Below are 13,437 nucleotides of genomic sequence, written 5' to 3'. Positions count from 1 at the left end.
CATGAAAATAAATACACAGATACACGATGTTGAAGCCCGTGGCGTGCAGTCTAAAGGGGACCCATAACCTTGGATGAGGGGAATAGAAAGTGTATGTGTGTGCGAAAAAGTGTGTGTGTGTGTGTGTGTGTGTGTGTCAGTGTGTGTGAGTGTGTGTGTGTGGTAATGAGAGAGTGGGTGGGTGTAGAAAAGGAAGTGGCAGAGAAGAAGGTAGAAGTGAAGACAAAACGACAGAAAGCAACAGATGAGAGAAAAGGAAGAGAAGATCGACGAGGACTCCGAAGAAGAAGCGAGGAGGAAGACGAAGACGACAAGGTGAGGAAGACGGGAGAAACTTGGTCACCTGACAGACAACTTTGAATGGAGAGGTAGAGGAATAGATAGATGTCATGTCATTTAAATCGGATTAAGTTTAGAATTGAAAAGTTTAGATTTTTATTCTCCACAATGTCACAGCTTGATATTGTTTTATAGTAATAACCATAAAGTATTCAGAGTATTTAGATTCTTTACCCGCGTAGGTTTATATTACAGTACAACTACTGAAGTACATATGAGGATCAATGAAATACTTCCTGGGTACCTCTACTGAGACATATATTTAAATACAAGGGAAGTACCTGAGTACACTGAGTACCGAGTACAGTATTATTACTGTGTAACAAGGCAGGAAGGATGAGAAGGTATGTTTACAATGTAAAAAGATTTTTAAATATGGAGAGCTTATTATTTTATACTGTGGCGAGAATTCATGAACTAATTACATGTAAATTTTATAATAACCAGTCAAGTTGTAAAATAAATGCAGTGGAGTAAAGTAAGTAGTACAGTAGAAGTATAAAGTCACATAAAATGGAAAAACTCCAGTACGAGTACCTCAAAACAGTGTTTAATGACGCTTCACTGTTGAATTAAAGTCACGTTTCAGTACTCAATAACCAGATCAACATAAAAACCTTTAAGGTCCAAACTTTCTTAACATGTGGAAAATATTCCTATTCCACCGTCTTTATTCGTGGTGAAGTTCGCGGGTCACAGAAGTGAAGCCATGAGAACCTTGAGGAGATCATAATGAGTTGTTTGCGTGGACATTTTTATTTTATATGATTAAAATAGATTTAACATCTTTATCATACAAAACAATCAGTATCAAACGCAGCTCCTTGTCTGTCGCCGTCGTCCATTTCACTGGCTGAAAAGACAAAAACTGTCGCTGGCAGATTTTATTATCGGCTGTAGCTAACTAGCTAACTAGCTAACTAGCATCAACTCCTTGAGTTGGTTGGAACTTTGCTTGTATTTTCAAACAACTTCTTTCACTTTTGCATGAGAAAAGACTTGGTGAAGTGAAGTGTCTCAGGTAAAGAGTGTGGCTGAGGTGCTAACGTTAGCCTAAAGTCTGAAATAGCATAAACTGGGATGTGAATGTTTCCTCACAGAGGCTTTTTGATGTTCTAACACGTGGTTTTGCTAATATGCTACCTCTAGCAGTATGCTAATGTTAGCAGCTTACGTTAGCAGCAGGCAAACACTCAGTTTAATCCGTTTTTTACACTTGGAAACTTTTTCTTTATACAAACACTGACTCACCTGCTGTCACTACTTGCTAAGTTGTGATTGGACAGTTACTGTGTTGGGGAGGGGCTTAGCAAACAGCCGACTCCTCGCTCCTCGCCTGTTCATCTTGTTAAACAAAGTTGTAACTTTGGGGTTCAAAGTTCAGCCGGATTTAAATTTTCCGTTGTGGTCTGCTGAGTGAGAAACAGTGTGGAGGTGTGATGTTGAGTCACTGAGAGCAGTCAGGTCACACTCATGTTTGTTATGTTATATGAATGTGTGTAACATTAGTGTGTGAGTGTTGTATGATATCTGACATGAATGATTCATGAGCAGCTGTTGTTGGTGTGTTTAATAATCAACGCCTGGAGCATCTTTCTTCCTCTCTTTCATTATCTCTCTATCTTTTCATTCGTTCTCTGACTCATTCTCTCTCTCCCCCCCCCCCCCCCCCCAGGTCTCTCTCTCTCTACCTGAGCACCTTGAATCAGAGTAATAACGGCCAGAAAAACAGGACATGTCTATTCCTGCTGCTTCGATTCTCTCCTTCACCTCATATTCCGACTTTCTCTCCTTCACTATCACTTTCTCCCTCTGCTCGCTTGTTTCTTCTTGTCTCTGGTTTGTCATCGATTTCATGTGAAGAGGGCGAGAAAAAGGCTGAAAGGAGCTGAGATCTCTTTCACTGCGAGTTAGTGAGTAAAGTGGGTTCGTTGTTCAGTCAGTCAGTCTGATGTGTGAACAGGTCTGGGTTCAGAAAAGTCATTTCTGTTGTTGTTACAGGTGACTGGGTGAAAGACAGCAGGAGCTCCAGTATCAGAGGAGGATTCACACCTTACTCACCTGAATTACACACAAACAGAACATCATGGCTGTGAAACAAGCGGTAAGCCTGATCAATACGTTTACTATTAACACTTATTGACACAGACACAGCTGATCTCCTGAAAACCTCCTGTTACTGGTCTCTGTTGCCTCATGTATCTGAAAACCTGGTCCTGTGTGTGTGCTTGAATGAGTCCAACGTCCTTCTTTTTAGTTTTAAATATTGAAATCCAGAGCAACAAGCGAAGCTCATGTATTTATAATTACTGACATTGTTATTTAGATTTAGATGTTACTAAATGGGAGTAAAGCGTCGTTACAGCCACGGTATAAAAGTGTTGGACAGAATAAAACAACGTCCTGTTGATTGATATTCTCAGTCTTTCCAGTGGAGGAGATAAATAATGTGAAGTTTGTCCTGAAGGTGGCGCTAGAGGAAACATCATGGAGTCATTCAAACATTAGGTTTTATCCTCTGGGGAGCAAGAATAAGAGCAATGTGATGATCAGACAGTTTGTTGAGATGTGTTTCTGTTATTCAGCCCACACTCATTGATATAAATGGGGTGGACAAAATAATAGAGACACCTGTCAGTATAAAGCGAGATAAAGTTCAACAGCAGCTTAAACTACAATCAACACGTTTTCTACACAAACTGAACGCTAAAACCTTCCTGAAGGAGATTTATTACAGGGCAGTAATCCGCTAGCTGTGCCTAATAAAGTGGCAGCTGAGTGTACATTTACTTGTACCTCCCACCCTGAAGGGAGCAGTCCACAGACCAGTAGGTGGAGACCCTCCACCCTGCTGCTTCACACTGTGCTGTAATCACAAATATCAGAATCAGAAATACTTTATTGATCCCCGGGGGGGATTGTACAGTAAACCAACGCAGGTCGATTACACTCTGAGACATCAGAGCCAAAGAGCTGCCGAGATCACACTGATGAAGACCATGGACGCTGACTGAAAGGTCTCACCCAGAGCAGCTCTTCACATCTCTATAGTTTGAGTAATTAATATTTTATAATAACGATTAATATAACAGCTAAATGCTGAATTTGGTGACAAACAGCTGCAGAACAAACATTATAACAGTTATGAGTCTGTCATCACTGCTGGTTGATGTGAAATGCATGCTGGGATACTTATCATCCCCCCCCCCCAAGTTCTCACACAAGGCAGCTGCCAAAGTTTTCTTTGTAAATTGGTCAAACACTCGGAGCGTTGTTGTTTAAACGTGGACGTGATCGATGACACGTGAAAAACAAGAGCAGACAAGAACACGGAGGAAGGACTCGCATGTAACAACAGATCTGCTCAATTCAGTCAAGAACAATAGAAATAATATGTGATATGTCACTTTGTCATGTTGAGGACTGTCTTTGTATTTCAGTATATTGACTCGCCTGTGTGTGTGTGTGTGTGTGGGTGCGTGGGTGTGCTGACTTCCTGCTGTGAGGAAACTCTCTTCCGATGGAGACACACTGAAACGTTTCAGATCCGAAATGATGTGGAAACACACTGAATCACACACACACACACACACACACAGAGTTGTTTGTGTGTCTTCAGGTTGAGTTTTCAGGATGACATGCGTCCTGTTTGTCTGTGATGTGACTGATGACAGATCTGTGGAGTCTGAGGAGCGTCGCCTCGTCATCGCAGCAATAATTTACTCGTCATGTCAAAGTTTCTAACTCGAGGCGACAACAACAAAGAGATTCGGCTGCGAGAGCCGTCAGAAGTAACACGTGGAGCTTCATTAATGACAAAACCATCAAGCGAGTGCAGAACAGACAGAAGTTTGAGTTGAAATAAAATCTACAGACTAGGGAGACTTGAGAAAGGACAGAAAGGTGAGTACATTCGATGTTTTCATTTTTAGAGAACTGGTCAGGACGAAACACTGAGGCTGAACCAGACAGTAAGCGCCAGGGGCAGGAGAAGTATTCAGGTCCTTTACTTCAGTAAAAGTAGCAATACCAGAATGGGAAAATACTCCAAACAATACTTTACTGATAAAATATACACATTTACAATATTCAAGTGAAAAATAAAAGTTAAAATATATACAACAGCAATGTATATGTTTGTCTATATATATGTATTGTACATTATATAATAAGTAAGTAATAGTGAGGCAGGTCCAGATTTCCAGTCTGTCTGACAAAGGTGCTCAGTACGTAAACTGACCCTGTGAGTGTTTTACTATTATATACTGGATTATTATTACTGATGCATTCATGTGTGCTGAACATTTTACTGCTGGAGGTGGAGCTGATTTGAACTATCTGTGCTGTTTAATATATTTAATATGATGAACTTATAAAATTTGATGCATTGTTACCGTGTTTTCGTAACTCCTAACTAAAGACTCGAGTTAGCTGCTTGTTATGAGCTGCGTCTGAAATCTCTCCCTCGTTCACTGTTGACATAGAACAGCGTTTACTCTGCAGCGACACTTTCAGACACTTTCAGACGTCATTAACAGCTTCAGACTTGCTCAGATTGAATCTATCAAAGATGAAGCATTGAATTCAGGATGTTGGTTCAGACTGAAATATCTCAACTATTCGATGTGACGTTCCCCAGAGGACTGAGATCCTCCTGAATTGTTTTGCAGCAGTGAATTCCACCTCTTTTTTTCCTTTGTGCATTGCATTGTGGGACAGTGTCCATCAACAGCACACTTAAAAATCAGGGTTTATTTTATATTTAGGATTTTAGTATTCGTTTCGTCACTTGTCCAGTATGAACACAGACTTGGTTAGAATTAGTGTTGTGTGGAATTCAAACACACTAAACACTCAAATAACACGACTGAGAGCAAATGTAGTGACCAGGTAATAAAAGTAGAGATGGAGTTTTCTTCATCTAGTGGTCGAAGCTGCAGCTCAACAGGCTTCAGTGTTGGTGTCGACGCTCAGCCGTCGTGGCTGCTGATTGGTCAGCTGTACCTCTTCGGCTCTCTTTGTCCTCAAAGAGACGCTTCGGTGGATGCAGCTCTGATCCAGCAGGTCACGCTGTCAAATTAGCCTCACTGATTATTGTATTAATAGTCCTTCTCTGTCCTACAGCGTGGTGTGGTGATGAACAGCTGAGACCGACTCAAACACACACGAGTATGTCAGCAGTGAGCTCAGCCTCCCCTCCTAATGAGGACCCGATCACACCCCCACCCATGACCACACCCCCCCGCAAAGCCTCGGTCCGCCTGCAGGAGAGGTGGGTATTAACCACACACACACACACACACACACACGGAATATTCAAAATATTAAAATATCTCAATTGTCCAAAAATGTCCACATTTCCATAAATGTCCTCCACCTGCCAAAATATTTACACCTCCCAAAATGTCCTCACTTTCCAAAGATGTGGTCGCGGATGAAAAATATTGTTGTTTTCTAGAAATGTCTTTACTTTTTTAACATAACCTCATTTTTCAAAAGTATCCTCACGCTAACAATCCTCACGCTGTACCTTGGCCTCTTATTGTAGGCGGGGCTCCAACCTGTCTCTGCTATTGGACGTGAGCAGCATGGGGGCGGAGCCTGTTTGTTCTGTCTCCACCCCAAAGGAGGTGTGGCTTCAGCTGCTTCACACCTCCTCTCGAACACTCACACACTCGACGCTGCAGCAGGCGGCCAGGGACACAAACACACTGAATGCAGAGTATCAGGTGACGTTCTGTCTCCTTCATTCATCTCAAAACCACTTCTGATGTCGACTGTGGACATTCATCGTCTTCATCTGAGCTCTGTGCGAGCTGAGGTGTGTTTGTTTTAACATCCAGCCCGTCCCTGTCTCCTCCACAGAAGATCCCTCCGAACTTTGTGAGCGCCGCAGAGCTCGATGCTCCGGGACACGTGATCAAAGACCGATACAAAACCATCCTCCCCAGTCAGTAACCGTCCGTCTGTCCTCAGTAGAGTCACAGTAGACGCTGTCTTCGCTTGTTTATCATTGTGGTTTTTTGTTTACTGCTTAGACCCTGAGAGCCGGGTGATCCTGAGGAGCCCAGAGGAAGAGGCGGGGCCAGACCGCTACATCAACGCCAACTACATCAGGGTCAGTCTAACATTACTTCATATTAAGTCAAGTCACCCTGCAGTTTTCTAAATCCTGAAAGCCTGCTGAGGAGTTTCAGGTGATTGAACCTCCTCCTCCCTCTGGCGGCCATATTGGAGGTCTGTTTGTAGAGCTGATTGTTTCTGTTCGTCTCAGCACAGATGAGCATCTTTTTATTGACCAGCCTGTGATTGATATGTTAAAACAGCAGATTTTCAGTGGAAGTTCTGTTTTTTTAGTAAACAATTCACACATTTTGTTTAATAAGGTCATCTACACAAAACATAATTCTACAGGAGGCTTTTATACTTACAAATAAGCAAATATCCCTTACAGACGAGAATACTGCTCAAACAATATCAAAACAAGCTCACAGTTCAAGACCTCAAACTGCACGACAAACACAAGCGATCTGACAGATCAGTCGTGCTGATTCTGGACAGCGTCTGCCCGGAGGAGAGAGCTGAAGGTGGTGATCCATCCTGAGATATCGTCACCAGGGGAGGTGGAGTGTATTCAGAAGAGAAGGGGACCAAGCACAGATCCTTGTGGTGCCCCGGTGGAAACCACCAAACATCAAACTCACACCAAAGGAGTGCTTCAAAGTTCAGAGAGGAGGGAGCATTTCTATTATTTTATTATTTAGTCCCTGATTAAATTAGTTCAGTGACAGCGAAGAAAACGCTTCCTTCAGTGTTTTAGCTGATAGCTGATGTGTGACAACGCTGTCGCTCAGCGTGGGCGTCTTCTCGTGTGTGTGTGTGTGTGTGTGTATGTGTGTGTGTGTGTGTGTGTGTGTGTGTGTGTGTGTGCGTGTGTGTGCGCATGTGTGTCGGACAGCTAAACAAACAGAAACTCAGATATGATCCGTCGGTTTGTCAGCGTGGGAGTCTGACAACCAGGAAAACCACAGGAAGTGAGGGGGGAAGTGACACGTCCCTGACTCACCGCCCCCCCCCCCCGGCCCACGCATCCCTCACGCTGCAGCCTCAGCTCTGTGTGTGTGTTTGTGTGTGTTTGTGTGTGTTGTAAAACAGACACCTGCTACTCCTGATGTGTAACAACATCAAGCAGCTAAAACACGTATTAAGTTATTGACATGTATGAATAAATAAATACATGTAATAACTTCACATCGGCGACTTGCTGATCGGACGCTTGGCGGTTGTTAACGGTGAACAGAACTGTCTTCATCATTCACTTCCTGTCTTATGAGGTCAAGGCTGTCGGATGTTTCAGAAGTGGAGGGGACATGATGAAGTTAAGTCTTCGAAAGTGAATGTTATTTTCTGCTTTTCTAACAACATATAAAAGTTATTAGTCACTATGCAGCAACTTTACTTAAAATCTAATCTGACAGTTTTATTGGTTGCAGAATTAAGGAATAAATTAAATAAAATAAATGCAACGTGCAACGATTTCAAAGTCTCTTCTTGTCTAAAAACGGACTGATGTTAAGCTCCAGTTTTAAACATGACACATTGACGACTGTAAGTCCAAACACAAATTTAAAGAGTAACCCACAGGTGTACTCCAGTACACGGTGACATCACTGATGGGTGTGGTTATGGGTGCATCAGAAACAGACAGAAACTCTGTTAAGTTCGTCTTTTAAGGATTTATTTCCAACAACAGTCAGCGTTTAGACTGACAGCGTTTAGACTGACAGCGTTTAGACTGACAGCTTATAGACTGACAGCTTATAGACTGACAGCTTATAGACTGACAGAGTTTAGACTGACAGCTTATAGACTGACAGCTTATAGACTGACAGCTTATAGACTGACAGCGTTTAGACTGACAGCTTATAGACTGACAGCTTATAGACTGACAGCTTATAGACTGACAGAGTTTAGACTGGCAGCTTTTAGACTGACAGCGTTTAGACTGACAGCTTATAGACTGACAGAGTTTAGACTGACAGCTTTTAGACTGACAGCGTTTAGACTGGCAGCTTTTAGACTGGCAGCTTTTAGACTGACAGCTTTTAGACTGGCAGCGTTTAGACTGACAGCTTATAGACTGACAGAGTTTAGACTGACAGCTTTTAGACTGACAGAGTTTAGACTGACAGTCGGACTCAGCAGCTGAAGGTCTGGCCTCCTTTCTGTGCCACAGGGCTACAAAGGAGCTCCCAGGGCCTACATCGCCACCCAGGGGCCGATGCTGCACACTGTGGGGGACTTCTGGGACATGGTGTGGCAGGAGAGGAGCAGCATCATCGTCATGGTTACCAGACTCAAGGAGAACAACGAGGTGAGGAGACCGGAGTCCTCCTCTGTCCTTCCTCCCGTCTTCATTTCCGTGTGCTGAAAGTGTCTGCGGTGTTTGTTCCAGAAATGTGAGCTGTACTGGCCACAGCCGAGGGAGACGAGGAGGAGGGCGAAGAAGGAGGAAGACGACGAAGAGGAGCAGAGGGAGGATCCAGAGGAAGAAGAAACGGGCCGATTCGGCAGATTCCTCCTCAAAGTGAGAGACAGCCGAGAGAAAGACGGGTTCACTGTCACTGACATGGAGATCCAGGTACAGTAAACCCACGTTCACTCAAGTACTGTATTTAAGTACAATTCTGAGGTACTTGTACTTTACTTGAGTGTTTTCATTTTGCTTCAACTTCATTTATCTGATACATTACAATAAATGATGATTTATTTTGTTACAAGTTAAGACTTTATTGATGGGGGGGGGGGTCATTCGCAAGCTACCCAGTTGTATATGAAGTAATCAGTCAAGTACTATGTAATATAGTGCAGTATCATAAAATATGATTACATTCAATACAACACAGTTATTGGACCCCAGTACACCACCTGATGCAGGTCCTAAAACCAAAACATGTCATCTGAGGTCTTGTTCACGAACATGTCCGATGTTCAAACACGTCAGAGTGAAACGTGTGATAAAGATGTTAAATTCAGTCACACTAAAACATCAACGTGATGTATAGAACAAGCCTCACGACACCACTTCATCCTACCTGGACAGGTGAATGACGAGTCAGAGAGACTGCTTACTGCTTATGCAAATGATGAAATGTTACCCCTCTATGGCAGAGGGCAGTAATGTGACATAGAAAGGTATTAATATCTAAGTACTTGTGACTACATAAGCACTTAGCTGTTGTCACGGCTGGAATCAGATCACGTATGTGCTTTAAATCTCATGTTCTGTCAGATCTCCGCCTGCGTAGATGTTGCTAGATGATGTGGTCAACATGTCATCTGACGAGTGTGTGTGTGTGTGTGTGTGTGTGTGTGTGTGTGTGTGCAGCTGTGTGCAGAGCGTCGTCCCGTCAGACACTACTGGTTCACCTCTTGGCCCGACCACCACATCCCACAATGCACCGCTCCTCTGCTGAGACTGGTGGAGGAGGTGGAGACGTACAGGAAGTCCCTCCTACCGCCCAGCTCTCAGCCAATCACAGCCCTTGTCCTCGGTCCTGGACCAATCATCGTCCACTGCAGGTTGGCTCCTTATCAAACACAGTTTTCAGTGTTTTTATGAGCTCCTCCTCCAGCCAGTGTGCTGCTACATACGTTACGTGACACGTGATCTTTTCCTAACCTTAACCAAGTAGTTTTGTTGCCTAAACATAACCCTTCTGCACCCACTAGAAGGTGTAGCAGGCCCCCTCTAACCCACACCTATGAGGCTGATAACCACTGATAACGCCCATTCAATCGGTGCCTCCTCAGCAGAGGAGGATTGTGGGAGTTGTGTGAATATTCACAGCTGATGTGAGAAACCTCAGAGTCCATGTTAAATGTCCACAGCTGCACGAGTGTCTCTTCCTCTCTTTTTTGAAATGTTGTAAACTGTGATGTGCCGGTCACACGACACCTTCAATGGCCTCAGTATGATTGCTTCTCACTTAGTGTCGTACGAGAAGGAAACTTGGTGGATACGAGGAAAGGAAGTGAGGAAAGTAACCAAAACTGACAAAGTGATGAAAGAAGTGAGGAAGAAGAAGAGATGCAGTGGTGTGTCGGGTGGCTAGCAAGTAGCTTATAAGTATTCACAAAACCGACGTTTGAGAAAAGGGTCAAAACGTAAAAATAAAAATCATAATTTCAAGAAAAAAACTCATAATGTTACGTATTGAGGAAATTGAGTCATAAACTGACGGACGAGTCAAACATTAGCACAAAAATCCAATAAAATTATGACTTTTTTTCTCAAAATAATAGTGTGTTTTTCAAAATTTCAACTGAATTCTCCTATTACAACTATGACTTTACTCCCATAACATTATACGTTTTTTCTCAAAATGTTACGACTTTGCTCATAAAATGTTTTCCTCCTTTACAGTGGCCCTAATACTCCATCGTCTAACAAGAGAAAATAATAGAATACCCTACAGCACAAGAAGATGAATGAGTGGTAATGTGGTGTATGGTTGATCTGTAGTAGCCTAAAGCACAAAAACACAGTGATACGAACCTTATAAAGTTTTTAATTCACTCTTTTATAGCACGGTAACATTAACATGTTGTTTCCAAAATACATCAGTAGATTACTGAACAGTAAAACCAGCTTGTGATGAATCAAACCAGAACGGAGGATGTGTCGAAAGCTACTTCCTGTCTGAGAGCGTGGACGGTCGTAGCTGAGCAGCCAACCACAGCGGAGAGGACAGATGAAAGGCTGTGTTGTGGATCTGACCTACAGTGTGTCTCCGCATGCAAAGAAGCAGATCTGTGCATAAAAACACAGAGAAACGTGTTTCTCGTGATACAACCAGAAAGGGGAAGTAGATTAAATGACTGGAGTTAGTAGCCATGAAGAGAGACAGTCTGCCTTCCTCCACGGGGGAAAACACAAGGAATTTAAATATGATGCCACTAAAGTCAACTTGTGCTAAAGTAATATTCTGTTCACTTTATCACCGTCATCATTATCATGGCTGTCGCTTTACGGAAGTTTGACGAGAAAGATGTTGTGATTTTATTGTCTTTTGACAATTTACTATTTTAGCTGATTGGAAAATTCTCTGATTTATATAAGTTACATCTTACTTCATGTCTAACGGTTCCCTCTTTCTTTCTGTCTTAGTACTGCATTTACAGTTTGAAAGCTGTAGCAATAATGTCTCCTTTTTTCGGATCCCCAGCATGACTTCTGCTGTTAAATTTGTTCTGATTTCATTGGATGATTTCTGACAGCAGCACTTCAAGCTCTGCTGTGTGAAATTCTTTTTAGTCTCTTGAAGGTCATTTTTGTGAATGAAAGTTGTTCACAAATGGAGTAGAACAGGTGGCCTTAATGATTACATCTCATGAGCGTTCGCCTCATGAGCAGGTGACATTCACCAGGTGAAATGATGGATAACTGTTTAAAAAGTTTAGTGAATCCGACTTGGAACCCTCGTAGGAGCAAAGCTCACAGAATGGATACCTTATATAACTCCTCCCACACTGATAATATAATATATTGATCCCTCCCCTCTTCTGTCCTCTCAGTGCAGGTATCGGCAGGACAGGTTGTTTTATAGTCAGCAGTATCGGCTGTCAGCAGCTCAGAGAAAGCGCTCAGGTTGACATCCTGGAGACTGTTTGTCAGCTTCGACTCGACAGGTAAAACAATCCCCTCTCCTCTCCCTGTAACGTTTCTTTATTCCCTAAATGTAGCCTGTTTAACCTGTAGTCTCCCCCTCATCCTGAGCAGGGGTGGTATGATCCAAACCACAGAGCAGTACCAGTTCCTGTACTCCACACTGGCCCAGTACAGCTCCCAGTTACAACACAGCCAGGTACTCTTCCCTCATTTCCTGTCAGCTCTCTGATGTATAATATAAAGGCCAGAAATACTCAAAATAAAAACTCCTGAGGAGGTCAAGTTCACCACAGATAGTTCACCACAACACCGTAGACTGTGGTTTGCATCCAGTTTCCTGCCAGAAATCACGATCAAATCACAATCTTTACCTGATCTTTACCAAGTAGTTTTATTTGCCTAAACTCAACCAAACTTTAACCGCAGAGCTGGCAGATCAGAACACTGACAAACAGCCAGTCCTCTGGTTTAGATCTACAGCAGTAGATAAACACAGTGTTTCCTCTTCACCAGGAGCAGAACCAGAACCAGCCAGTCACAGTGCCACAGAACCAGCAGAACCCAGAGGACCAAGTCAGCATACAGCTACAGAACCTCCAGCTGGACAACAAACAGGATGGGAAGAACTGATACAGAACCTGAAGAACCAGCACAGTCTGAGGCCAAGTACACAACTAAAGAAACCCAGGAGACCAACAGAATGCACAACAAATATTACGAACAGAACCAGAAAGATAGAAACAAGAGAACTTAAAGACAGCAGATGGACACCAGCAGCTGAACCCAAAGGACTGATGCACTCACAGATGGAGAATTTGGGGAACCAGCAGCATCAGAAGTGTCAGGATCACACAGGAACCCTAAAAGAACTGGATCTTTTGGTACAGTTCAGTGCATAGAGCTAAAGATCCTGAAGAACTTGCACGGCAAAGGTTAGGAGAACCCAGAGCACCGGGTTGATCCTCTACTGAACCCAGAGAACCAAGTAGAAATAACACATGGAAAAATATTAGTATCAGATGAAATCAAATAAAAAAGAATGATTCTTTGAGTCGAGGTGTTTTTTCAAACAGATATGAAGATATTTAAAGAAATTGATTACTTGAAAGATGATTTCAATAGAATGAAGACTGATCTGAAACCAGAACTTCCAGGTTCTGTTCCAGGAGTAAGAAAACCTCCTTCAATATCCCACTGACATTTATAATAAGCCTAATAATACCCTAATATGTTTATTCAATATTTCAAGGCTCTGTCCTACGGCAGGAGTACAAAATAAGAGGCAGGCGGCAGGGGACGTATGTTCATGATGGACCATAACAGGCATACAAGGCTAACTTTAGTTACCAATTTGTCTAAACTGAAGCTCCAGTTACTAAAGTCATTTAAGACACCCTGATAGAGTGATAGAGACCACCACCGCAAAT

The 13,437-nt window shown here is 42.8% G+C and overlaps 1 protein-coding gene across 2 annotated transcripts; it reads left to right on the top strand.

Annotated features, from left to right (window-relative positions):
* Positions 1-261: 261 nt before the first annotated feature.
* LOC139289006 (tyrosine-protein phosphatase non-receptor type 7-like) lies at positions 262-13,058 on the top strand. Of its 2 annotated transcripts, none has more exons than XM_070910497.1 (12): positions 262-315; positions 2,341-2,443; positions 5,464-5,611; positions 5,888-6,068; positions 6,205-6,289; positions 6,378-6,457; positions 8,576-8,713; positions 8,795-8,980; positions 9,728-9,921; positions 11,917-12,030; positions 12,122-12,206; positions 12,524-13,058. In XM_070910497.1, exons 3-12 carry the CDS (start codon positions 5,511-5,513, stop codon positions 12,638-12,640), a joined length of 1,281 nt encoding a protein of 426 aa, XP_070766598.1. In that variant the 5' UTR covers positions 262-315; positions 2,341-2,443; positions 5,464-5,510; the 3' UTR covers positions 12,641-13,058. The 2 variants fall into 2 exon arrangements, with proteins under 2 accessions (XP_070766598.1, XP_070766597.1); XM_070910496.1 differs by lacking the exon at positions 262-315 and adding an exon at positions 2,161-2,252.
* Positions 13,059-13,437: the final 379 nt, after the last annotated feature.

Source organism: Enoplosus armatus, chromosome 8 (assembly GCF_043641665.1).
Source record: "Enoplosus armatus isolate fEnoArm2 chromosome 8, fEnoArm2.hap1, whole genome shotgun sequence".
Lineage (NCBI taxonomy): Eukaryota > Metazoa > Chordata > Actinopteri > Centrarchiformes > Enoplosidae > Enoplosus > Enoplosus armatus.
Note: the sequence above shows the minus strand (reverse complement) of the source record. Positions and strands in the feature narration are given on the sequence as shown.

What these genes read in the sequence shown, in the direction of transcription:
- LOC139289006 (XM_070910497.1), top strand. Translation starts at nt 5,511, where the DNA reads ATGTCAGCAGTGAGCTCAGCCTCCCCTCCTAATGAGGACCCGATCACA. An exon ending in ATACAAAACCATCCTCCCCA is followed by an intron (nt 6,290 to 6,377) that starts GTCAGTAACCGT and finishes TTTACTGCTTAG; the next exon opens with ACCCTGAGAGCCGGGTGATC. An exon ending in CCCAGTTACAACACAGCCAG is followed by an intron (nt 12,207 to 12,523) that starts GTACTCTTCCCT and finishes CCTCTTCACCAG; the next exon opens with GAGCAGAACCAGAACCAGCC.